We start from the raw sequence: 27129 nt of genomic DNA, 5'->3' as shown, positions 1-27129 counted from the left end.
TCCCTGCTTCATGTATGCAGGGGGCATGCTTCATGTATGCAGAGGGGTCCCTGCCTCCTGTATGCAGGGGGATCCCTGCTTCCTGTATGCCGAGGGGTCCCTGCCTCCTGTATGCAGGGGGGGTCTCTGCCTCCTGTATGCAGGGGGTCCCTGCAACATATGTGCAAGAGGGGGAGGTTTCCTGAATGCAGGGGGGTTTGTTTCATATATGCAGGGGGGTCTGCTTCATGTATGCTGGGAGGGGGGTCCCTGCTTCATGTATGCAGGGGGTCCCTGCAACATATGTGCAAGAGGGGGAGGTTTCCTGTATGCCGGAGGGTCCCTGCTACATTTGTTTCATGTATGCAGGGGGGGGTCCCTGCCTCCTGTATGCAGGGGGGGTGTCCCTGCTTCATGTATGCAGGGGGGGGTCCCTGCTTCATGTATGCAGGGGGGGGTCCCTGCTTCATGTATGCAGGGGGGGTCCCTGCTTCATGTATGCAGGGGAGTCTGTTTCATGTATGTAGGGGGGCTGCTTCATGTATGTAGGGGGGCTGCTTCATGTATGTAGGGGGTCTGCTTCATGTATGCAGGGTCCCTGCTTCATGTATGCAGAGGGGCCTGCTTCATGTATGCAGGGGGTCCCTGCAACATATGTGCAAGAGGGGGAGGTTTCCTGTATGCCGGAGGGTCCCTGCTACATTTGTTTCATGTATGCAGGGGGCCTGCTTCATGTATGTAGGGGGGCTGCTTCATGTATGCAGGGTCCCTGCTTCATGTATGCAGAGGGGCCTGCTTCATGTATGCAGGGGGTCCCTGCAACATATGTGCAAGAGGGGGAGGTTTCCTGTATGCCGGAGGGTCCCTGCTACATTTGTTTCATGTATGCAGGGGGCCTGCTTCATGTATGTAGGGGGGCTGCTTCATGTATGCAGGGTCCCTGCTTCATGTATGCAGAGGGGCCTGCTTCATGTATGCAGGGGGTCCCTGCAACATATGTGCAAGAGGGGGAGGTTTCCTGTATGCCGGAGGGTCCCTGCTACATTTGTTTCATGTATGCAGGGGGCCTGCTTCATGTATGTAGGGGGGCTGCTTCATGTATGTAGTTCTCACTGCTGGAGAGCGGGACTCTCTCATCTCAAACTTCTTATCCAGAGCTGCCACGGTGCATGTGTGACATCTTCATAATTCAGTGTAATTATGACTGACTTTTCAACAACTATGAGTGACACTTTCTCCCAAGCAATGAAGACAAGGGAACCTTCTATAAATATCAGATATTATACGCACTTGAGTAGCAAGAAACTCTAAGAATATTTTCAAACTGATACAAAGAGGCGCGCAGCGGATCCTTTCTGCCTTAGAGGTTGTGGGCAAATCGTGACATTCTATCATATCGTCTGGGAATGCCCCCAAATACAATCATACTGGAATCAAGTGACAACTGAAATCTCGGAGGTGGGGGGGCTGAGGTCCGAAGAGACCCCCGGTGTTGCCTCTTAAACATCTGGCAGCCTACTGACCTAAACCTGGCGCTGCAGAATTGGGCTACACTGGGCATGACAATCGCCAAGCACTGGGGATCAGGGCCACCGCCAACATTTAGTCAATGGGGTACAGACATGGACTTAGCCATGGTGGCCGAAAAAGCCGAATACACTCCTAGGGGCTGTCCCAGGAAATGGGCCAGAATATGGGGGAAATGGAATGCAGCGAAAGGGGAATATCTGCGATCCGCCACAGGTGACTCCACCCGGAAGATAACCCATGATCGAAATCCTATTCAAGGGACAGGGTTGCATGTGTACGTGGGAGTCATCAGGGGGGTAGACGTAGTATAGCGCAGTATTGTAGACATTGGGAACTGTTGAACTGCCTATATTGACCTGTAATACATGAAGTGTTGATGTAAACGGCTCATTCATGCCTAACTGTAGAGATTTGCTGTTTAATAATATTACAAATGTTGGTGATTGTACTAATGAGAAATGACAATAAAATGTTTTTTTTTTTTTTAAACTGATACAAAGCACCAGTAATAGAAGGGCACTAACCTAGTGCTCAGTTTAATTAGGCTCATGATCATGATGCACTAAAAGTAAATTAAATATGGATTGGAAAAGGTACTAGTGACACTTATTCAGTAGCGGTCAGTATGTTGCTGGACAGACAATAATCAAACATTGCAGTGAGTGTGTTTAATTCTTATATCACCCTGACCACTCCTAGATGGCAAGTTTTTAGGAGAGAGAATGTGGACTAACGGCTAGGGCAGTCAACTTCGGAGCTGGGGAACCGGGTTCGAGTCTCGGCAATGCCTCTCAACATTCTGGACAAATCACTTTATCTCCCCGCGCCGAACAAAATGAGTGTGTCCATCTGTAACATAACTGGTGCTCATGTAAAGCGCTCGGATACCTTCGGGTCTAGTTCACGCTAAATAAAACTCCACCCAAAAAAAGTTTTCAGACTGATTGCGCGACATTTTGGTGCTTTCAGTGTGTGTATAAGTGACATACTGCCAAATGAGTGACACATTTTCTCAGGTTAATCAAAGCAGTAGCTAGTATTTTATTGCTTCTCTGTGAATTTTTGATTATGCAAGGTAAAAACTCAGCTTCTGTAGTTAACCAGTGAAAAACAGTCCAGTCCAACCAAACGGAAAACCTTGCAATACGAACCAACTCCTGAAGGTGTCCCAGATGACAAATACATGAAGATGTAACAAAGACAAGCTTGTGTCCCTACGTTTGCTTTACCTGAAATAGCCTTCTCGTAAAATGTCTCTAGCTTGCATAATTTGATCGCCAGAAAAACCCTGAAGTTCCTCCCACATAGAAATAAAGTAAAGGGTTCTGCTGAAAACAAAACTGCCCACCCGACCTATCAGCTGAGATGCGCCAGGATGGATCTCAGCTGGTACTATTAACCTCTTCGTGCTCATGACGAGCCCAGCTCGTCATGAGTCGCAGTGGGGCTGTGCTCATGACGAGATAGGCTCGTCATAACGACTCCGCGTCACCCACGCACGATTGATTCCCCGCCTGTGCAGGCGAATTAATCAGTGGGCGGGGTCGTGACGAGCCCAGCTCGTCATGCGCACAGCTCCACTGTGACTCGTGACGAGCTGGGCTTGTCACGAGCACTGCGGCGCCGTGCCCCTCCCAACCCCGCCCGCACGGTGGGGGAATTACCCCTGCAGCGAAGGCGCTAATCAATCGACCCTAATGACACATCCAAAGTACTATAACCAATACCCTATCAACCATGCACCCAAAGAAGCCTCGTTGTAAGCATAAGCGCTATATAATTGACGAAGGGTCGCCTACGTACTCAAGTTTAAAAGTGCCTTAAACCTATCATATGGAATGTCCTCCATAAACAAACACAATACTTGAAAAAATCCCTATTCACATCTGCTCCATGTGTTACCTCTTTAATAGGCCGACCAGCCTGTGACTTGCGCACATCCTTGAAATCATGCAGCCTGATCTGGCAGTGCCATATCTCAGTGTCCGCTGCCCTCTTCTCCTGTTTCAATGTTCCCACCTTGACTGCCCCTCCCGCTGACTCCGTTTCAGCACTGGAGTCCCCCACTTTGACCCCTCCGGCTTCTTTCACAGTCACACCCTGTTCACATCACAGTGTCTTCTGGCTCTATCAGCCCTCATTATCCCTCTCTCATCAGCACTGCCTTTCACGTGAGGATCAGAGACGCACAATTAGACAGATGATAGCGGTGCTACAAGAGGCTGCATGAGGCACCGTAGACGGGCCTCGGGGTGTCTGGATATTTCAAGAACTTATAGAGCGGACGGTGGCTTTTCTGGGTACTCGAATTGGGGGAAGCGAAATGGTCATGGATATCCCCAGAGGTGGTGGTGGGTGGGTACAGTAGGTAAGGAGGGGGTAGAAGGGAAGGGGGTCTTCCCAGAGACGCAGGTGTAAACCTGGACCTCTTTAAGGCTTCCTGACAGTGCAAAAGGCTGGCACATGCAGCTAGGGCTGTAGGAAGCCAAGTAGAAGAAGACTGGAACAGAGTCTGGACTTACTCTGTCAGCTGCTAGTACCATTGACGGTACGGGCCAGCGGTGACGGCTGCCCGGTCCAGGTTGGACACTCTGACCAACTCACGTTGCAGCGGCATTGGTTGCACTCGACCACAGGGCAGCACTTGAGGCAGTCCTGCAGCAGTGAGCACCACCGTCCAGCTGCAGTCACCGTCCGGTCCAAATCATTACGCCGGCGGGGCAGGCAGTGACTAGGAGTTGCCAAACAACCTTAAAAATATGCCGCGAGCGACTGCCTGCGCTGAGCCGCCTACGCTGTTGGCCAATTAAATCATTACACTGAAGTCTCGCGACCTGACGTCCGCCATTGCTGCAGTGTATGATAAAACATTGTAGCCAGCCACAAACTAAGCAACTCCCAAGCCTGACGCAACAGTAACAGTCTATCTAAGAGCTTTGGCAGTCAGTGGAGGTGCTAACTAGCAGCGCTCCGGCAGGCAGCCAAGGCGCTCTACATGCGTGACAACGCATTTCATTGCAGTGATGCGGACCATCGCACTGAAATGTGTTGGTCTAACGCCTGAAGTGTGGTACTTGGCAGGGCTGCTTATCAGAAGTAGAGAGGGAAGGGGGAAGAGAGAGAGGAGACAAAAGGAAATGGGGGATGGAAAAGAAGTCAAACAAGTAGGTTAAAATCACAGACAGTGTGTAGGGTGACCAACTGGAATGGGGGAAAATTCAGGATTGTGATTGTAAAAATTCTGGACCGAGGTTCAGAATTCATGAAAAAACTTTGGGACATATGGAAAGTTTTACAGACACATCAGATGAGGTTGCACAATGCTATATAAGAGAGTAAATAGACAACCACTTAAGAACAAGTTAAAATAAGTTTATATGAGGTTGAGCCAATCGTTCACTTCCTGTTTTTTCGGCATGCGTGCAGCTTTGAGCAACTATGTAGGTCTTTTTGTGGTATTTCTTACGATAATCTATTTATGTGGTTATTGCGCGGGGTTGTCCAGTCTGATTTTTGTTCACAATTCATGGTCCTGAGCAGGCATGTTTGGTGAGAGAAGTGGTCGGGAAGATCTGCTTGGATAGACTTTGTTATAAGCATCTCATATCAGAGCGCCATTGTGAGATGTAAAGCGGCACACATAGATGAACTTAAGGTCGGATTGCTGTGACAAACCCACTATAGGGAACGTATTCTGGGTGTTCCTGCAAGTGGAACTTAAAATGTGGAATCTGACTTTGTTTATGGGGGCTTCACAGAAAGTTGCACTAACTGGCAGAAGTCACAAAGGTGCTTTTCCCTGCAGCTTTCTTTTCAGCCATTCTTCCACTCACTCATCCATCCATTCTCTCATTTTCCATCCATTCACCCTTTCACTCATCCATTCATTGCCAGACGTGTGCTCCTTCTTTGTTGTGAAATAGATACGCGTACGCTGGAAGGGGGGTGATCGTTTTTAACCATGATACAGTTGCAGCAGATAAATAGTTGACTGGAATCATAGTTCTTTTTTTCTTTTCATTCCTTAGGAAATCATTTCGGAAGGTTTTAAAATCCCATACATGGCTTTCCAGAGAGAACACCGTATGGATTTCCATGGTAAGCAGGCTCCAGGCGGGAGGCCATCCGCTGCCTGGCACCAGAGTGGGCAGCGCTCCAATCCTTTCCGTTCTGATGGATCTTCACATGAACCCCCAAGGAAGCGGGTAAAGGGGAGTCCACACCGCTTCAATGACAGTCCTCCTGCAGATGATAGCCCAGAGTGGCCAAACGCATTGAGCAGTCACCCCGAGTTTCAATGGATGGCCAACAGACCCGAGGCGCGTGATGACGATGCACCTGTTGACCTTGTGCCATATGTGTCGCCACTGGAGAAGCTGTTGCAGTGCATTGAGAAGAACCCGGTGAGCGGCCTGATCGAGTACACTCAGTTCATGTCTCAGCACTGCGAGATCGAGCTCGTGCAGGAGATGGGGCCATCTCATGATCCAAGGTATGTTATCATGTTTAGAGAAGGGAGTGGACTCCCAAGAGACCCATTCTGTGCTTTGGCCAAGAATTGTCAGTCGATATTCTGACCAGGAAGCCATGATGTGCACCTATAACCCAGGATTGTGTGAAGGATGGCGCCCAGCAGCTTGGCTGTTTGTGTGATTTATTTCCTTCAGCCCTAGCAGCGTGGACAGAGAGTGATACAGCGGTGAAGATATTGTTAGAGCTGTAAATTGCGGTTCGGTGAGGTCTGCCTGAAATGAGATGCTTCAGCCCTAGCAGCGTGGACAGAGAGTGATACAGCGGTGAAGATATTGTAAGAGCTGTTCGGTGAGGTCTGCCTGAAATGAGATGCTTCAGCCCTAGCAGCGTGGACAGAGAGTGATACAGCGGTGAAGATATTGTAAGAGCTGTTCGGTGGGGTCTGCCTGAAATGAGATGCTTCAGCCCTAGCAGCGTGGACAGAGAGTGATACAGCGGTGAAGATATTGTAAGAGCTGTTCGGTGAGGTCTGCCTGAAATGAGATGCTTCAGCCCTAGCAGCGTGGACAGAGAGTGATACAGCGGTGAAGATATTGTAAGAGCTGTTCGGTGAGGTCTGCCTGAAATGAGATGCTTCAGCCCTAGCAGCGTGGACAGAGAGTGATACAGCGGTGAAGATATTGTAAGAGCTGTTCGGTGGGGTCTGCCTGAAATGAGATGCTTCAGCCCTAGCAGCGTGGACAGAGAGTGATACAGCGGTGAACATATTGTAAGAGCTGTTCGGTGAGGTCTGCCTGAAATGAGATGCTTCAGCCCTAGCAGCGTGGACAGAGAGTGATACAGCGGTGAAGATATTGTAAGAGCTGTTCGGTGGGGTCTGCCTGAAATGAGATGCTTCAGCCCTAGCAGCGTGGACAGAGAGTGATACAGCGGTGAAGATATTGTAAGAGCTGTTCGGTGAGGTCTGCCTGAAATGAGATGCTTCAGCCCTAGCAGCGTGGACAGAGAGTGATACAGCGGTGAAGATATTGTAAGAGCTGTTCGGTGGGGTCTGCCTGAAATGAGATGCTTCAGCCCTAGCAGCGTGGACAGAGAGTGATACAGCGGTGAAGATATTGTAAGAGCTGTTCGGTGAGGTCTGCCTGAAATGAGATGCTTCAGCCCTAGCAGCGTGGACAGAGAGTGATACAGCGGTGAAGATATTGTAAGAGCTGTTCGGTGGGGTCTGCCTGAAATGAGATGCTTCAGCCCTAGCAGCGTGGACAGAGAGTGATACAGCGGTGAAGATATTGTAAGAGCTGTTCGGTGGGGTCTGCCTGAAATGAGATGCTTCAGCCCTAGCAGCGTGGACAGAGAGTGATACAGCGGTGAAGATATTGTAAGAGCTGTTCGGTGAGGTCTGCCTGAAATGAGATGCTTCAGCCCTAGCAGCGTGGACAGAGAGTGATACAGCGGTGAAGATATTGTAAGAGCTGTTCGGTGAGGTCTGCCTGAAATGAGATGCTTCAGCCCTAGCAGCGTGGACAGAGAGTGATACAGCGGTGAAGATATTGTAAGAGCTGTTCGGTGAGGTCTGCCTGAAATGAGATGCTTCAGCCCTAGCAGCGTGGACAGAGAGTGATACAGCGGTGAAGATATTGTAAGAGCTGTTCGGTGAGGTCTGCCTGAAATGAGATGCTTCAGCCCTAGCAGCGTGGACAGAGAGTGATACAGCGGTGAAGATATTGTAAGAGCTGTTCGGTGAGGTCTGCCTGAAATGAGATGCTTCAGCCCTAGCAGCGTGGACAGAGAGTGATACAGCGGTGAAGATATTGTAAGAGCTGTTCGGTGAGGTCTGCCTGAAATGAGATGCTTCAGCCCTAGCAGCGTGGACAGAGAGTGATACAGCGGTGAAGATATTGTAAGAGCTGTTCGGTGGGGTCTGCCTGAAATGAGATGCTTCAGCCCTAGCAGCGTGGACAGAGAGTGATACAGCGGTGAAGATATTGTAAGAGCTGTTCGGTGGGGTCTGCCTGAAATGAGATGCTTCAGCCCTAGCAGCGTGGACAGAGAGTGATACAGCGGTGAAGATATTGTAAGAGCTGTTCGGTGGGGTCTGCCTGAAATGAGATGCTTCAGCCCTAGCAGCGTGGACAGAGAGTGATACAGCGGTGAAGATATTGTAAGAGCTGTTCGGTGAGGTCTGCGTGAAATGAGATGCTTCAGCCCTAGCAGCGTGGACAGAGAGTGATACAGCGGTGAGATATTGTAAGAGCTGTTCGGTGAGGTCTGCCTGAAATGAGATGCTTCAGCCCTAGCAGCGTGGACAGAGAGTGATACAGCGGTGAGATATTGTAAGAGCTGTTCGGTGAGGTCTGCCTGAAATGAGATGCTTCAGCCCTAGCAGCGTGGACAGAGAGTGATACAGCGGTGAAGATATTGTAAGAGCTGTTCGGTGAGGTCTGCCTGAAATGAGATGCTTCAGCCCTAGCAGCGTGGACAGAGAGTGATACAGCGGTGAAGATATTGTAAGAGCTGTTCGGTGGGGTCTGCCTGAAATGAGATGCTTCAGCCCTAGCAGCGTGGACAGAGAGTGATACAGCGGTGAAGATATTGTAAGAGCTGTTCGGTGGGGTCTGCCTGAAATGAGATGCTTCAGCCCTAGCAGCGTGGACAGAGAGTGATACAGCGGTGAAGATATTGTAAGAGCTGTTCGGTGGGGTCTGCCTGAAATGAGATGCTTCAGCCCTAGCAGCGTGGACAGAGAGTGATACAGCGGTGAAGATATTGTAAGAGCTGTTCGGTGGGGTCTGCCTGAAATGAGATGCTTCAGCCCTAGCAGCGTGGACAGAGAGTGATACAGCGGTGAAGATATTGTTAGAGCTGTAAATTGCGGTTCGGTGAGGTCTGCCTGAAATGAGATGCTTCAGCCCTAGCAGCGTGGACAGAGAGTGATACAGCGGTGAAGATATTGTAAGAGCTGTTCGGTGGGGTCTGCCTGAAATGAGATGCTTCAGCCCTAGCAGCGTGGACAGAGAGTGATACAGCGGTGAAGATATTGTAAGAGCTGTTCGGTGAGGTCTGCCTGAAATGAGATGCTTCAGCCCTAGCAGCGTGGACAGAGAGTGATACAGCGGTGAAGATATTGTAAGAGCTGTTCGGTGAGGTCTGCCTGAAATGAGATGCTTCAGCCCTAGCAGCGTGGACAGAGAGTGATACAGCGGTGAAGATATTGTAAGAGCTGTTCGGTGGGGTCTGCCTGAAATGAGATGCTTCAGCCCTAGCAGCGTGGACAGAGAGTGATACAGCGGTGAAGATATTGTAAGAGCTGTTCGGTGAGGTCTGCCTGAAATGAGATGCTTCAGCCCTAGCAGCGTGGACAGAGAGTGATACAGCGGTGAAGATATTGTAAGAGCTGTTCGGTGAGGTCTGCCTGAAATGAGATGCTTCAGCCCTAGCAGCGTGGACAGAGAGTGATACAGCGGTGAAGATATTGTAAGAGCTGTTCGGTGAGGTCTGCCTGAAATGAGATGCTTCAGCCCTAGCAGCGTGGACAGAGAGTGATACAGCGGTGAAGATATTGTAAGAGCTGTTCGGTGAGGTCTGCCTGAAATGAGATGCTTCAGCCCTAGCAGCGTGGACAGAGAGTGATACAGCGGTGAAGATATTGTAAGAGCTGTTCGGTGAGGTCTGCCTGAAATGAGATGCTTCAGCCCTAGCAGCGTGGACAGAGAGTGATACAGCGGTGAAGATATTGTAAGAGCTGTTCGGTGGGGTCTGCCTGAAATGAGATGCTTCAGCCCTAGCAGCGTGGACAGAGAGTGATACAGCGGTGAAGATATTGTAAGAGCTGTTCGGTGAGGTCTGCCTGAAATGAGATGCTTCAGCCCTAGCAGCGTGGACAGAGAGTGATACAGCGGTGAAGATATTGTAAGAGCTGTTCGGTGGGGTCTGCCTGAAATGAGATGCTTCAGCCCTAGCAGCGTGGACAGAGAGTGATACAGCGGTGAAGATATTGTAAGAGCTGTTCGGTGGGGTCTGCCTGAAATGAGATGCTTCAGCCCTAGCAGCGTGGACAGAGAGTGATACAGCGGTGAAGATATTGTAAGAGCTGTTCGGTGAGGTCTGCCTGAAATGAGATGCTTCAGCCCTAGCAGCGTGGACAGAGAGTGATACAGCGGTGAAGATATTGTAAGAGCTGTTCGGTGGGGTCTGCCTGAAATGAGATGCTTCAGCCCTAGCAGCGTGGACAGAGAGTGATACAGCGGTGAAGATATTGTAAGAGCTGTTCGGTGGGGTCTGCCTGAAATGAGATGCTTCAGCCCTAGCAGCGTGGACAGAGAGTGATACAGCGGTGAAGATATTGTAAGAGCTGTTCGGTGGGGTCTGCCTGAAATGAGATGCTTCAGCCCTAGCAGCGTGGACAGAGAGTGATACAGCGGTGAAGATATTGTAAGAGCTGTTCGGTGAGGTCTGCCTGAAATGAGATGCTTCAGCCCTAGCAGCGTGGACAGAGAGTGATACAGCGGTGAAGATATTGTAAGAGCTGTTCGGTGGGGTCTGCCTGAAATGAGATGCTTCAGCCCTAGCAGCGTGGACAGAGAGTGATACAGCGGTGAAGATATTGTAAGAGCTGTTCGGTGGGGTCTGCCTGAAATGAGATGCTTCAGCCCTAGCAGCGTGGACAGAGAGTGATACAGCGGTGAAGATATTGTAAGAGCTGTTCGGTGAGGTCTGCCTGAAATGAGATGCTTCAGCCCTAGCAGCGTGGACAGAGAGTGATACAGCGGTGAAGATATTGTAAGAGCTGTTCGGTGGGGTCTGCCTGAAATGAGATGCTTCAGCCCTAGCAGCGTGGACAGAGAGTGATACAGCGGTGAAGATATTGTAAGAGCTGTTCGGTGAGGTCTGCCTGAAATGAGATGCTTCAGCCCTAGCAGCGTGGACAGAGAGTGATACAGCGGTGAAGATATTGTAAGAGCTGTTCGGTGAGGTCTGCCTGAAATGAGATGCTTCAGCCCTAGCAGCGTGGACAGAGAGTGATACAGCGGTGAAGATATTGTAAGAGCTGTTCGGTGGGGTCTGCCTGAAATGAGATGCTTCAGCCCTAGCAGCGTGGACAGAGAGTGATACAGCGGTGAAGATATTGTAAGAGCTGTTCGGTGGGGTCTGCCTGAAATGAGATGCTTCAGCCCTAGCAGCGTGGACAGAGAGTGATACAGCGGTGAAGATATTGTAAGAGCTGTTCGGTGGGGTCTGCCTGAAATGAGATGCTTCAGCCCTAGCAGCGTGGACAGAGAGTGATACAGCGGTGAAGATATTGTAAGAGCTGTTCGGTGGGGTCTGCCTGAAATGAGATGCTTCAGCCCTAGCAGCGTGGACAGAGAGTGATACAGCGGTGAAGATATTGTAAGAGCTGTTCGGTGGGGTCTGCCTGAAATGAGATGCTTCAGCCCTAGCAGCGTGGACAGAGAGTGATACAGCGGTGAAGATATTGTAAGAGCTGTTCGGTGGGGTCTGCCTGAAATGAGATGCTTCAGCCCTAGCAGCGTGGACAGAGAGTGATACAGCGGTGAAGATATTGTAAGAGCTGTTCGGTGGGGTCTGCCTGAAATGAGATGCTTCAGCCCTAGCAGCGTGGACAGAGAGTGATACAGCGGTGAAGATATTGTTAGAGCTGTAAATTGCGGTTCGGTGAGGTCTGCCTGAAATGAGATGCTTCAGCCCTAGCAGCGTGGACAGAGAGTGATACAGCGGTGAAGATATTGTAAGAGCTGTTCGGTGGGGTCTGCCTGAAATGAGATGCTTCAGCCCTAGCAGCGTGGACAGAGAGTGATACAGCGGTGAAGATATTGTAAGAGCTGTTCGGTGAGGTCTGCCTGAAATGAGATGCTTCAGCCCTAGCAGCGTGGACAGAGAGTGATACAGCGGTGAAGATATTGTAAGAGCTGTTCGGTGAGGTCTGCCTGAAATGAGATGCTTCAGCCCTAGCAGCGTGGACAGAGAGTGATACAGCGGTGAAGATATTGTAAGAGCTGTTCGGTGAGGTCTGCCTGAAATGAGATGCTTCAGCCCTAGCAGCGTGGACAGAGAGTGATACAGCGGTGAAGATATTGTAAGAGCTGTTCGGTGGGGTCTGCCTGAAATGAGATGCTTCAGCCCTAGCAGCGTGGACAGAGAGTGATACAGCGGTGAAGATATTGTAAGAGCTGTTCGGTGAGGTCTGCCTGAAATGAGATGCTTCAGCCCTAGCAGCGTGGACAGAGAGTGATACAGCGGTGAAGATATTGTAAGAGCTGTTCGGTGAGGTCTGCCTGAAATGAGATGCTTCAGCCCTAGCAGCGTGGACAGAGAGTGATACAGCGGTGAAGATATTGTAAGAGCTGTTCGGTGGGGTCTGCCTGAAATGAGATGCTTCAGCCCTAGCAGCGTGGACAGAGAGTGATACAGCGGTGAAGATATTGTAAGAGCTGTTCGGTGGGGTCTGCCTGAAATGAGATGCTTCAGCCCTAGCAGCGTGGACAGAGAGTGATACAGCGGTGAAGATATTGTAAGAGCTGTTCGGTGAGGTCTGCCTGAAATGAGATGCTTCAGCCCTAGCAGCGTGGACAGAGAGTGATACAGCGGTGAAGATATTGTAAGAGCTGTTCGGTGGGGTCTGCCTGAAATGAGATGCTTCAGCCCTAGCAAAGAACAGAGAGTGATACAGCGGTGAAGATATTGTAAGAGCTGTTCGGTGGGGTCTGCCTGAAATGAGATGCTTCAGCCCTAGCAGCGTGGACAGAGAGTGATACAGCGGTGAAGATATTGTAAGAGCTGTTCGGTGGGGTCTGCCTGAAATGAGATGCTTCAGCCCTAGCAGCGTGGACAGAGAGTGATACAGCGGTGAAGATATTGTAAGAGCTGTTCGGTGGGGTCTGCCTGAAATGAGATGCTTCAGCCCTAGCAGCGTGGACAGAGAGTGATACAGCGGTGAAGATATTGTAAGAGCTGTTCGGTGAGGTCTGCCTGAAATGAGATGCTTCAGCCCTAGCAGCGTGGACAGAGAGTGATACAGCGGTGAAGATATTGTAAGAGCTGTTCGGTGGGGTCTGCCTGAAATGAGATGCTTCAGCCCTAGCAGCGTGGACAGAGAGGGATACAGCGGTGAAGATATTGTTAGATATTGTTAGAGCTGTAAATTGCTGTTGGGTGAGGTCTGCCTGAATTGAGATGCTTCAGCCCTGGCAATGTGGACGGTGTGTGATACAGTGCAGTATACATAGGTGAAGCTGAATACTGCTTACAGGTGGGTCCAGCCTGCTTCTGGTATGGCACAGAGGCTTTTATGGTGCTGTGGAGGGGTCGTCGGCCGCACTCACTCAGCCCGTGCCTGAGCCAGAGGTGTGCACATCTCCTGGAGGTTCATTCATCTGCTCTCTGGGACCAAATGCTTAATCGTGGAAAGTAAATTAGGCCTTGGCAGGCGTTTACCTCTTATTCTGTCAAGAGTTTCCTGAGGAAAAAGTATTTGAAAACCTTGAATTTCATGTACAGTTTAGAGATACCATAACATGTTTTCTTTTCCTCCCCTCTTTTACTTTTTAAACAACGCCTTACAGACAAATATTGGGAAAGCCACCACCAGGTGTCATCTATTGGCTTTGCCACTGCTTGTTGAGGGATATGGAAGATATTTCTATCTATATTTCTTGAAAGCTGGCTGGATGAACTTCGGGGCATGTCGCTCTCCCCAACACCCAGCAGCAGCTTCACCCGGGGTGAGCAGTCAGTGCAGGCAGTCACCATAGCAGGATAATTGACCGGTATGACCTGCCAGGGCTCTTCATCGTACTGTGGATGAGTTCACAACAAATTGTACTGCAGTTTCCAAAAACCACAAACTGTGGTGTAAGAGTTGCGCGCACACACACACACACACACACACACACTATGAGCACAGTCAGACTGTCCATGAGTAGTAAACATTTGTGTTCATATCACTTCATGACTTTATTAGGATACAAACATATCCATAAAAGAACAAACTGATTGCAATATTAAAAACATACAAAAGTATATGGTAAAAAGAACACATGAAAATCCAGTACAATGCAAGCTAATAAAATACAATCATACAGAGTTTGAGTTATGAGCTCTAACAGCAGTTTTCAGAAAGACCCCCACACGAGTTATTAGCCCGTCCTCCTCCAATTTAAGAAGGGTCCTGTATGCTTCTCTATAATCTACATAGAAGTAGCTCTTAAAATAAGGAAGTAAGAATAATCTTGTGTATTGCATATAATACTTGCAAAAAAATGTGAATTGTAATTGGGTTTGGCCTGAACTGCCATCAGGGAGTGAGAGCAAGGTTAACTCGGAAACACAGGAAGAAACCGAATGAGTACTTGACAGTACCGGCCCTTAAACGAAGAAGGAGGCCACGCTCCCACCGGCCCATTGGTTTCGATAGATGGCCATACTCAGTGTTCAGAAATAAGGCCACGCTCGGTTTACTGGTCTCTCTGGCCAGTCTATCCTCATAGTAGTCTCTCTGGTCAGTCTATCCTCATGGTCGTCTCTCTGGCCAGTCTATCCTCATGGTAGTCTCTCTGGCCAGTCTATCCTCATGATAGTCTCTCTGGCCAGTCTATCCTCATGAGTCTCTCTGACCAGTCTATCCTCATGGTAGTCTCTCTGGCCAGTCTATCCTCATGGTAGTCTCTCTGGCCAGTCTATCCTCATGATAGTCTCTCTGGCCAGTCTATCCTCATAGTAGTCTCTCTGGCCAGTCTATCCTCATGGTAGTCTCTCTGGCCAGTCTATCCTCATGGTAGTCTCTCTGGCCAGTCTATCCTCATGATAGTCTCTCTGGCCAGTCTATCCTTATGGTAGTCTCTCTGGCCAGTCTATCCTCATGATAGTCTCTCTGGCCAGTCTATCCTCATGGTAGTCTCTCTGGCCAGTCTATCCTCATGATAGTCTCTCTGGCCAGTCTATCCTCATGATAGTCTCTACGTCCCGTCTATCCTCATGATAGTCTCTCTGGCCAGTCTATCCTCATGATAGTCTCTCTGGCCAGTCTATCCTCATGGTAGTCTCTCTGGCCAGTCTATCCTCATGATAGTCTCTATGGCCAGTCTATCCTCATGGTAGTCTCTCTGGCCAGTCTATCCTCATGATAGTCTCTCTGGCCAGTCTATCCTCATGATAGTCTCTACGTCCCGTCTATCCTCATGATAGTCTCTCTGGCCAGTCTATCCTCATGATAGTCTCTCTGGCCAGTCTATCCTCATGGTAGTCTCTCTGGCCAGTCTATCCTCATGGTAGTCTCTCTGGCCAGTCTATCCTCATGATAGTCTCTCTGGCCAGTCTATCCTCATGGTAGTCTCTCTGGCCAGTCTATCCTCATGGTAGTCTCTCTGGCCAGTCTATCCTCATGATAGTCTCTCTGGCCAGTCTATCCTCATGAGTCTCTCTGGCCAGTCTATCCTCATGAGTCTCTCTGGCCAGTCTCTCTGGCCAGTCTATCCTCATGGTAGTCTCTCTGGCCAGTCTATCCTCATGATAGTCTCTCTGGTCAGTCTATCCTCATGGTAGTCTCTCTGGCCAGTCTATCCTCATGAGTCTCTCTGGCCAGTCTATCCTCATGATAGTCTCTGTGGCCAGTCTATCCTCATGATAGTCTCTCTGGCCAGTCTATCCTCATGAGTCTCTCTGGCCAGTCTATCCTCATGATAGTCTCTCTGGCCAGTCTATCCTCATGAGTCTCTCTGGCCAGTCTATCCTCATGAGTCTCTCTGGCCTGTCTATCCTCATGATAGTCTCTCTGGCCAGTCTATCGTCATGAGTCTCTCCGGCCAGTCTATCCTCATGATAGTCTCTCTGGCCTGTCTATCCTCATGGTAGTCTCTCTGGCCAGTCTATCCTCATGAGTCTCTCCGGCCTGTCTATCCTCATGGTAGTCTCTCTGGCCAGTCTATCCTCATGATAGTCTCTCTGGCCAGTCTATCCTCATGGTAGTCTCTCTGGCCAGTCTATCCTCATGATAGTCTCTCTGGCCAGTCTATCTTCATGGTAGTCTCTCTGGCCAGTCTATCCTCATGATAGCCTCCCTGGCCAGTCTATCCTCATGGTAGTCTCTCTGGCCAGTCTATCCTCATGAGTCTCTCCGGCCAGTCTATCCTCATGATAGTCTCTCTGGCCTGTCTATCCTCATGGTAGTCTCTCTGGCCAGTCTATCCTCATGATAGTCTCTCTGGCCAGTCTATCCTCATGGTAGTCTCCCTGGCCAGTCTATCCTCATGATAGTCTCCCTGGCCAGTCTATCCTCATGATAGTCTCTCTGGCCAGTCTATCCTCATGGTAGTCTCTCTGGCCAGTCTATCCTCATGATAGTCTCTCTGGCCTGTCTATCCTCATGGTAGTCTCTCTGGCCAGTCTATCCTCATGAGTCTCTCCGGCCAGTCTATCCTCATGATAGTCTCTCCGGCCAGTCTATCCTCATGGTAGTCTCTCTGGCCAGTCTATCCTCATGATAGTCTCTCTGGCCTGTCTATCCTCATGATAGTCTCTCTGGCCAGTCTATCCTCATGATAGTCTCTACGTCCCGTCTATCCTCATGATAGTCTCTCTGGCCAGTCTATCCTCATGGTAGTCTCTCTGGCCAGTCTATCCTCATGGTAGTCTCTCTGAGCAGTCTATCCTCATGATAGTCTCTCTGAGCAGTCTATCCTCATGGTAGTCTCTCTGGCCAGTCTATCCTCATGGTAGTCTCTCTGAGCAGTCTATCCTCATGGTAGTCTCTCTGAGCAGTCTATCCTCATGGTAGTCTCTCTGAGCAGTCTATCCTCATGGTAGTCTCTACGTCCCGTCTATCCTCATGGTAGTCTCTACGTCCCGTCTATCCTCATGGTAGTCTCTACGTCCCGTCTATCCTCATGGTAGTCTTTACGTCCCGTCTATCCTCATGAGTCTCTCTGGCCAGTCTATCCTCATGATAGTCTCTCCGGCCAGTCTATCCTCATGATAGTCTCTCTGGCCAGTCTATCCTCATGATAGTCTCTCTGGCCAGTCTATCCTCATGATAGTCTCTCTGGCCAGTCTATCCTCATGGTAGTCTCTCCGGCCAGTCTATCCTCATGGTAGTCTCTCTGGCCAGTCTATCCTCATGGTAGTCTCTCTGGCCAGTCTATCCTCATGATAGTCTCTCTGGCCAGTCTATCCTCATGATAGTCTCTCTGGCCAGTCCATCCTCATGATAGTCTCTCTGGCCAGTCTATCCTCATGAGTCTCTCTGGCCAGTCTATCCTCATGATAGTCTCTCTGGCCAGTCTATCCTCATGATAGTCTCTACGTCCTGTCTATCCTCATGATAGTCTCTCTGGCCAGTCTATCCTCATGAGTCTCTCTGACCAGTCTATCCTCATGATAGTCTCTCTGGCCAGTCTATCCTCATGATAGTCTGTCTGGCCAGTCTATCCTCATGAGTCTCTCTGACCAGTCTATCCTCATGATAGTCTCTCTGGCCAGTCTATCCTCATGATAGTCTCCCTGGCCAGTCTATCCTCATGATAGTCTCCCTGGCCAGTCTATCCTCATGATAGTCTCTCTGGCCAGTCTATCCTCATGATAGTCTCTCTGACCAGTCTATCCTGATGATAGTCTCTCTGGCCAGTCTATCCTCATGATAGTCTCCCTGGCCAGTCTATCCTCATGATAGTCTCTACGTCCTATCTATCCTCCTGATAGTCTCTCTGGTCAGTCTATCCTCACGATAGTCTCTCTGGCCAGTCTATCCTCATGGTAGTCTCTCTGGCCAGTCTATCCTCATGATAGTCTCTACGTCCCGTCTATCCTCATGATAGTCTCCCTGGCCAGTCTATCCTCATGAGTCTCTCTGGCCAGTCTATCCTCATGATAGTCTCTACGTCCCGTCTATCCTCATGATAGTCTCCCTGGCCAGTCTATCCTCATGATAGTCTCTACGTCCTGTCTATCCTCATGATAGTCTCTACGTCCTGTCTATCCTCATGATAGTCTCTCTGGCCTATCTATCCTCATGGTAGTCTCTCTGGCCTGTCTATCCTCATGATAGTCTCTCTGGCCAGTCTATCCTCATGATAGTCTCTCCGGCCAGTCTATCCTCATGATAGTCTCTCTGGCTTCATACCTGGGAACGTGTATTTTATGCCTGCAGTTGTGCCTTGGTTATTCTGGCTGCCTTGCCCTGCCTGTGGTGTGGCTGTCATTCTGCCTGCAGTTTGGCCTTGGTTATTCTGGCTGCCTTGCCCTCCCTGTGGTGTGGCTGTCATTCTGCCTGCAGTTTGGCATTGGTTATTCTGGCTGCCTTGCCCTGCCTGTGGTGTGGCTGTCATTCTGTCTGCAGTTTGGCCTTGGTTATTCTGGCTGCCATGCCCTGCCTGTGGTGTGGCTGTCATTCTGTCTGCAGTTTGGCCTTGGTTATTCTGGCTGCCTTGCCCTGTTGGCAGCTTTGCCTGTGGTGTGGCCGTCATTCTGTCTGCAGTTTGGCCTTGGTTATTCTGGCTGCCTTGCCCTGCTGGCAGCTTTGCCTGTGGCGTGGCTGTCATTCTGCCTGCAGTTTGGCCTTGGTTATTCTGGCTGCCTTGTCCTGCCTTTGGTGTGGCTGGCTGTCATTCTGTCTGCAGTTTGGCCTTGGTTATTCTGGCTGCCTTTCCCTGCCTGTGGTGTGGCTGGCTGTCATTCTGTCTGCAGTTTGGCCTTGGTTATTCTGGCTGCCTTTCCCTGCCTGTGGTGTGGCTGTCATTCTGCCTGCAGTTTGGCCTTGGTATGCCGGCACCTCTTTTTGCCTGGTGGTGGGCTAGTTCTGCCTGGGCACTTCATTACCTTTGACATGAGAGATGTTTCGTGTCTGGGCCTTGTCTACAGAGCTTGGTCTGGGATGGTGAGGGCCTGTGTTCAGGTATGACCAGTGTTGACATAAGCAGTAGTAGAATATTTTTAATTTAATCTTTGTCTTTTCTTTATTCTCTCTTTTTGTGAAGATTTACCATGCAGGTGGTGATTGATGGGCGGCAATTTCCAGCTGTCGAAGCCTCCAGTAAAAAGGTGGCAAAGAAGGACGCCGCCAGTGCTGCTCTGAGGACCCTGCTGTATGAGTTACAGGGTGGAGAAGTGCCGAAGGAGGCTCCAGCGAGGGTGACTCGGGAGGCAGAGACCCAGGTGAGACGCAAGAGGTCCTGCGCTGATTCTTTTCTGTCTTTATTAAAGCAGGGGTCGCGGGGCAGATTCTTTCTCTTTAACTGTATCCAGTTGCTACATCTCCTAAAACATACAGAGCACTTTGAGCTTGAAGTCCTATTCCAAGACACCGAAAGGATGAACCTACATGTGGTTTCTCCCGTGTGTCCTGAGGGCGACGCATCAGTCTATCACATAGAAGGTTTAAGGTGGTTGAGCGAAGCCAATCTTGTAGAAGTGTCAGAGTAGTACACATAATGGCAGGTGTCTTTTCCTGAATACGAAAGTCACGCTTCTCTTGCCATGTCTTTTTAGTGTATTCAACCATCTATGGCCCTCTGACTGAGATCCATATCTTACGATGAGAGTCAACAGATGAGACTCCACTCTCTGCCTTTATTTAAGGATGGCTACTGTTCCCCCTAAATCAACCTACTTGTTGACTAAAGTGTGGTGTCCGCTCCCTCTTGTTCCGGGACATGGGCCTTTGTACCTGTACCTCAGAAGGCAGATGCCCCACCGTGGGCCTCCATGTGACCGGACTGGGCCCTTTGTACCTCAGACGGCAGATGTCCCACAGTGGACCTCTATGTGACAAGACTGGGCCCTTTGTACCTCAGACGGCAGATGCCCCACCGTGGGCCTCCATGTGACAAGACTGGGCCCTTTGTACCTCAGACGGCAGATGTCCCACCGTGGGCCTCCATGTGACAAGACTGGGCCCTTTGTACCTCAGACGGCAGATGTCCCACCGTGGGCCTCCATGTGACAAGACTGGGCCCTTTGTACCTCAGACGGCAGATGTCCCACCGTGGGCCTCCATGTGACAAGACTGGGCCCTTTGTACCTCAGACGGCAGATGTCCCACCGTGGGCCTCCATGTGACAAGACTGGGCCTTTTGTACCTCAGACGGCAGATGTCCCACCGTGGGCCTCCATGTGACAAGACTGGGCCCTTTGTACCTCAGACGGCAGATGTCCCACCGTGGGCCTCCATGTGACAGGACTGGGCCCTTTGTACCTCAGACGGCAGATGTCCCACCGTGGGCTTCCATGTGACAAGACTGGTCCCTTTGTACCTCAGACGGTAGATGTCCCACCGTGTGCCTCCATGTGACCGGACTGGGCCCTTTGTACCTGTACCTCAGACGCCAGATGCCCCAACGTGGGCCTCCATGTGACAGGACTGGGCCCTTTGTACCTCAGACGGCAGATGTCCCACCGTGGGCCTCCATGTGACCGGACTGAGCCCTTTGTACCTCAGACGGCAGATGCCCCACCGTGGGCCTCCATGTGACAGGACTGGGCCCCTTGTACCTCAGATGGCAGATGCCCCACCGTAGGCCTCCATGTGAGCAGACTGTACCCTTTGTACCTCAGACGGCAGATGTCCCACCGTGGGCCTCCATGTGAGCAGACTGTACCCTTTGTACCTCAGACGGCAGATGTCCCACCGTGGGCCTCCATGTGACAAGACTGGGCCCTTTGTACCTCAGATGGCAGATGCCCCACCGTAGGCCTCTATGTGACAAGACTGGGCCCTTTGTACCTCAGACGGCAGATGCCCCACCGTGGGCCTCCATGTGACAGGACTGGGCACTTTGTACCTCAGACGGCAGATGCCCCACCGTGGGCCTCAATGTGACCGGACTGGGCCCTTTGTACCTCAGACGGCAGATGCCCCACCGTGGGCCTCCATGTGACAGGACTGGGCCCCTTGTACCTCAGATGGCAGATGCCCCACCGTAGGCCTCCATGTGAGCAGACTGTACCCTTTGTACCTCAGACGGCAGATGTCCCACCGTGGGCCTCCATGTGAGCAGACTGTACCCTTTGTACCTCAGACGGCAGATGTCCCACCGTGGGCCTCCATGTGACAAGACTGGGCCCTTTGTACCTCAGATGGCAGATGCCCCACCGTAGGCCTCTATGTGACAAGACTGGGCCCTTTGTACCTCAGACGGCAGATGCCCCACCGTGGGCCTCCATGTGACAGGACTGGGCACTTTGTACCTCAGACGGCAGATGCCCCACCGGGTGCCTCCATGTGACCGGACTGGGCCCTTTGTACCTGTACCTCCGTAGGCCAATGCCCCACCATGGGCCTCCATGTAAGCGGACTGGACCCTTTGTACCTCAGACGGCAGATGCCCCACCGTGGGCCTCCATGTGCAAGACTGGGCCCTTTGTACCTCAGACGGCAGATGCCCCACCGTGGGCCTCCATGTGCAAGACTGGGCCCTTTGTACCTCAGACGGCAGATGTCCCACTGTGGGCCTCCATGTGACAAGACTGGGCCCTTTGTACCTCAGACGGTAGATGCCCCACTGTGGGCCTCCATGTGACAAGACTGGGCCCTTTGTACCTGTACCTCAGACGGCAGATGCCCCACCTTGGGCCTCCATGTGATAGGACTGGGCCCTTTGTACCTCAGATGGCAGATGCCCCACCGTAGGCCTCCATGTGACAAGACTGGGCCCTTTGTACCTCAGACGGCAGATGCCCCACCGGGTGCCTCCATGTGACCGGACTAGGCCCTTTGTACCTGTACCTCAGACGCCAGATGTCCCACCGTGGGCCTCCATGTGCAAGACTGGGCCCTTTGTACCTGTACCTCAGACGGCAGATGCCCCACTGTGGGCCTCCATGTGACGGACTGGGCCCTTTGTACCTCAGACGGCAGATGCACCACCATGGGCTTCCATGTGACAAGACTGGGCCCTTTGTACCTCAGATGGCAGATGTCTCACCGTGGGCCTCCATGTGACAAGACTTAGCCCTTTGTACCTCAGACAGCAGATGTCCCACCGTGGGCCTCCATGTGACAAGACTTAGCCCTTTGTACCTCAGACGGCAGATGTCCCACCGTGGGCCTCGATGTGACCAGACTGGGCCCTTTGTACCTCAGACGGCAGGTGTCCCACCGTGGGCCTCCATGTGACCGGACTGGGCCCTTTGTACCTGTACCTCAGACGGCAGATGCCCCACTGTGGGCTTCCATGTGACAAGACTGGGCCCTTTGTACCTCAGATGGCAGATGTCTCACCGTGGGCCTCCATGTGACAAGACTTAGCCCTTTGTACCTCAGACAGCAGATGTCCCACCGTGGGCCTCGATGTGACCGGACTGGGCCCTTTGTACCTCAGACGGCAGGTGTCCCACCGTGGGCCTCCATGTGACCGGACTGGGCCCTTTGTACCTCAGACGGCAGATGCCCCACCGTGGGCCTCCATGTGACAAGACTGGGCCCTTTGTACCTCAGACGGCAGATGCCCCACCGTGGGCCTACATGTGCAAGACTGGGCCCTTTGTACCTGTACCTCAGACGGCAGATGCCCCACTGTGGGCCTCCATGTGACGGACTGGGCCCTTTGTACCTCAGACGGCAGATGCACCACAGTGGGCCTCCATGTGCAAGACTGGGCCCTTTGTACCTGTACCTCAGACGGCAGATGCCCCACTGTGGGCCTCCATGTGACGGACTGGGCCCTTTGTACCTCAGACGGCAGATGCACCACCATGGGCTTCCATGTGACAAGACTTAGCCCTTTGTACCTCAGACGGCAGATGTCCCACCGTGGGCCTCGATGTGACCGGACTGGGCCCTTTGTACCTCAGACGGCAGGTGTCCCACCGTGGGCCTCCATGTGACCGGACTGGGCCCTTTGTACCTCAGACGGCAGATGCCCCACCGTGGGCCTCCATGTGACAAGACTGGGCCCTTTGTACCTCAGACGGCAGATGCCCCACCGTGGGCCTACATGTGACAAGACTGGGCCCTTTGTACCTCAGACGGCAGATGTCCCACAGTAGACCTCTATGTGACAAGACTGGGCCCTTAGTACCTCAGACGGCAGATGCCCCACCGTGGGCCTCCATGTGACAAGACTGGGATCTTTGTACCTCAGCCTGCAGATGCCCCACCGTGGGCCTCCATGTGACCGGACTGGGCCCTTTGTACCTCAGACGGCAGATGCCCCACAGTAGACCTCTATGAGACAAGACTGGGCCCTTTGTACCTCAGACGGCAGGTGTCCCACCGTGGGCCTCCATGTGACCGGACTGGGCCCTTTGTACCTCAGACGGCAGATGCCCCACCGTGGGCCTACATGTGACAAGACTGGGCCCTTTGTACCTCAGACGGCAGATGTCCCACAGTAGACCTCTATGTGACAAGACTGGGCCCTTTGTACCTCAGACGGCAGATGACCCACCGTGGGCCTCCATGTGAGCAGACTGTACCCTTTGTACCTCAGACGGCAGATGTCCCACCGTGGGCCTCCATGTGACAAGACTGGGCCCTTTGTACCTCAGATGGCAGATGCCCCACCGTAGGCCTCTATGTGACAAGACTGGGCCCTTTGTACCTCAGACGGCAGATGCCCCACCGTGGGCCTCCATGTGACAGGACTGGGCACTTTGTACCTCAGACGGCAGATGCCCCACCGTGGGCCTCAATGTGACCGGACTGGGCCCTTTGTACCTCAGACGGCAGATGCCCCACCGTGGGCCTCCATGTGACAGGACTGGGCCCCTTGTACCTCAGATGGCAGATGCCCCACCGTAGGCCTCCATGTGAGCAGACTGTACCCTTTGTACCTCAGACGGCAGATGCCCCACCGTGGGCCTACATGTGACAAGACTGGGCCCTTTGTACCTCAGACGGCAGATGCCCCACCGTGGGCCTACATGTGACAAGACTGGGCCCTTTGTACCTCAGACGGCAGATGTCCCACAGTAGACCTCTATGTGACAAGACTGGGCCCTTTGTACCTCAGACGGCAGATGCCCCACCGTGGGCCTCCATGTGACAAGACTGGGCCCTTTGTACCTCAGACGGCAGATGTCCCACCGTGGGCCTCCATGTGCAAGACTGGGCCCTTTGTACCTCAGACGGCAGATGTCCCACAGTAGACCTCTATGTGACAAGACTGGGCCCTTTGTACCTCAGACGGCAGATGTCCCACCGTGGGCCTCCATGTGACAAGACTGGGCCCTTTGTACCTCAGACGGCAGATGCCCCACCGTGGGCCTCCATGTGACAAGATTGGGCCCTTTGTACCACCACCCTGGAGCACGGATGTTCAATCATGTGCCTCCAATGCAACATGACACCGGCCTTTTGTACCTGCACCCTGTGTCTGATGTGCCACTGTGGGCCACTAGTGTAAGAGGATGCAGACCTTTTTACCTGGACCCCCACTGGATGGCAGGTGGCCCACCACGGGCCCCACGTGTAACAGGAGGCAAATTCTTTTATCTGAACCATGCAGATAAAAGAATTTGGAACACTACAGGACACAGGCCATTGTATCTGCACCCTGGATGGCAGATGTCCTCCTGAAGGCCTCAGGTGTAAGGGACTTGAGCCTTTGTATCTGTATAACTGGAAAACCGATGTTCTGCCCTTCCCCATCCATAGCTGGGGTCCTCCATCCCTTCCTCTCATTATGTACAGATTGAATGATGTCGTGGGAGGCATTTCAAAATCCTGGCTCGCCTTCAGGTTGTTGTCTGTCCCGGAGTAAAGAAGGTTATCTTCCTGGACTTCTTTCTTGGGTCCCTGCCCTAAAGTTTCAAGGGTGTAGAGTGAGTTGGGCACCCCACAGTTGCTCCCTCTAAAGCATGTCTTACCATCTATAGTATGCACACTTTCTTCCTGTAGGAAGGTGGCACATTTTTGCATGGCTGCCCCTAACTTTTTGCCAGATACCCGATGCCAACTTGAGTGGGTGTGCCCTAGGCCCCTGGCAATCAGGTTCGGGGGCCTGTGTTCTTCCCCAAAATTGTACATTTGTATCCACAATTGGAACGCCTCTAGGTCACATGTAAGTCCCTTGTTAAAGGTACCCCGTTACCAGGACCTTGTGACCAGAGGGGGCCTCTGAGGGCTGCGGCATGTATTATGTTACCCTCAGAGACTCCTCACCTTAACACCCACACACTGCCTTTGCAGGCTGCGTGCTTTGGTGCAGACTGAACTAAAGAGTCGACATGGCAGCCATTCCTTTGTGCCATGGCCACGTCCACTGCCTGTGGCAAGGGTAAGTCAACTCTATAGCTGGCTTTTAGGCCCTTAAGGCAGGGTGCGCCATACCACAGGTGAGGGCATAGCTGCATGAGCAATCTGCCGCTCCAGTGTCTGCATTCACAGGCATTGTAAGTGCCATGACGCCATTTTGAGGATATGGACTGGGAGTTTAACTCCAACTCCACAGCTCCATGATGGCTTCACTGAAGGCTGAGCAATTTGGTACCAAACGTCTCCGCTTAAGAAACCCACAGTGAAGCCAGTGTTGCTTTTATTATAAAATGCACTTAGAGGGCACCTTACAGATGCTCCCTCGTGTATTGGCTAACTAGTTCCTGCCACAGAACAACCACCAGACAGGTTTGTATCCTCGTGGGTTGAGAGCTTTTGTGCGCTCTGAGATCAGAAACTAAGCCTACTCAGGGTGGAGGGGCTTCACACCGCCACCTGACTGGAACAGCTGCATTTGGCGGTGAGCCTCAAAGGCTCTCACCTTGGGATATGCTGATTTGGGCAGCTCACGAGAGCAGGGCATGTCTGTTTCTAAGCTCCCCAGTTCTATGTATGTCTGATTACCAGCTCTTTGTTATACCCTCAGCTGCACATGAGAGCAGTGCATGTCTGTTTCTAAGCTCCCCAGTTCTATGTATGTCTGATTACCAGCTCTTTGTTATTCCCTCAGCTGCACATGAGAGCAGTGCATGTCTGTTTCTAAGCTCCCCGGTTCTATGTATGTCTGATTACCAGCTCTTTGTAATTCCCTCAGCTGCACATGAGAGCAGTGCATGTCTGTTTCTAAGCTCCCCAGTTCTATGTATGTCTGATTACCAGCTCTTTGTTATACCCTCAGCTGCACACGAGAGCAGTGCATGTCTGTTTCTAAGCTCCCGAGTTCTATGTATGTCTGATTACCAGCTCCTTGTTATTCCCTTAGCTGCACACGCGAGCAGTGCATGTCTGTTTCTAAGCTCCCCAGTTCTATGTATGTCTGATTACCAGCTCTTTGTTATTCCCTCAGCTGCACACGCGAGCAGTGCATGTCTGTTACTAAGCTCCCCAGTTCTATGTATGTCTGATTACCAGCTCCTTGTTATTCCCTCAGCTGCACATGAAAGCAGTGCATGTCTGTTTCTAAGCTCCCCAGTTCTATGTATGTCTGATTACGAGCTCCTTGTTATTCCCTTAGCTGCACATGAGAGCAGTGCATGTCTGTTTTTAAGCTCCCCAGTTCTATGTATGTCTGATTACCAGCTCTTTGTTATTCCCTCAGCTGCACATGAGAGCAGTGCATGTCTGTTTCTAAGCTCCCCGGTTCTATGTATGTCTGATTACCAGCTCTTTGTTATTCCCTCAGCTGCACATGAGAGCAGTGCATGTCTCTTTCTAAGATCCCCAGTTCTATGTAGGTCTGATTACCAGCTCTTTGTTATTCCCTCAGCTGCACACGCGAACGGTGCATGTCTGTTTCTAAGCTCCCCAGTTCTATGTATGTCTGATTACCAGCTCCTTGTTATTCCCTCAGCTGCACATGAGAGCAGTGAATGTCTGTTTCTAAGCTCCCAAGTTCTATGTATGTCTGATTACCAGCTCTTTGTTATTCCCTCAGCTGCACATGAGAGCAGTGCATGTCTGTTTCTAAGCTCCCCAGTTCTATGTATGTCTGATTACCAGCTCCTTGTTATTCCCTCAGCTGCACATGAGAGCAGTGCATGTCTGTTTCTAAGCTCCCCAGTTCTATGTAGGTCTGATTACCAGCTCTTTGTTATTCCCTCAGCTGCACAAGCGAACGGTGCATGTCTGTTTCTAAGCTCCCCAGTTCTATGTATGTCTGATTACCAGCTCCTTGTTATTCCCTCAGCTGCACATGAGAGCAGTGCATGTCTCTTTCTAAGATCCCCAGTTCTATGTATGTCTGATTACCAGCTCTTTGTTATTCC

At 51.4% G+C, this 27129-nt stretch overlaps 1 protein-coding gene across 5 annotated transcripts in view; it reads left to right on the top strand.

The window, feature by feature from the left end:
- The window catches only part of LOC144770963 (double-stranded RNA-specific adenosine deaminase-like), a 344975-nt gene that overhangs the window by 66124 nt on the left and 251722 nt on the right, over nt 1-27129 (top strand). For all 5 annotated transcript variants that reach the window (XM_078655821.1, XM_078655824.1, XM_078655823.1 and 2 more), the window contains 2 exons: nt 5538-6001; nt 18966-19143. In XM_078655821.1, the coding sequence (XP_078511947.1) occupies nt 5538-6001; nt 18966-19143 (642 nt within the window). The remainder of the gene's footprint in view (nt 1-5537; nt 6002-18965; nt 19144-27129) is intronic.

Source organism: Lissotriton helveticus, chromosome 7 (assembly GCF_964261635.1).
Source record: "Lissotriton helveticus chromosome 7, aLisHel1.1, whole genome shotgun sequence".
Lineage (NCBI taxonomy): Eukaryota > Metazoa > Chordata > Amphibia > Caudata > Salamandridae > Lissotriton > Lissotriton helveticus.
This window is presented reverse-complemented; position numbering and strand designations above follow the sequence as displayed.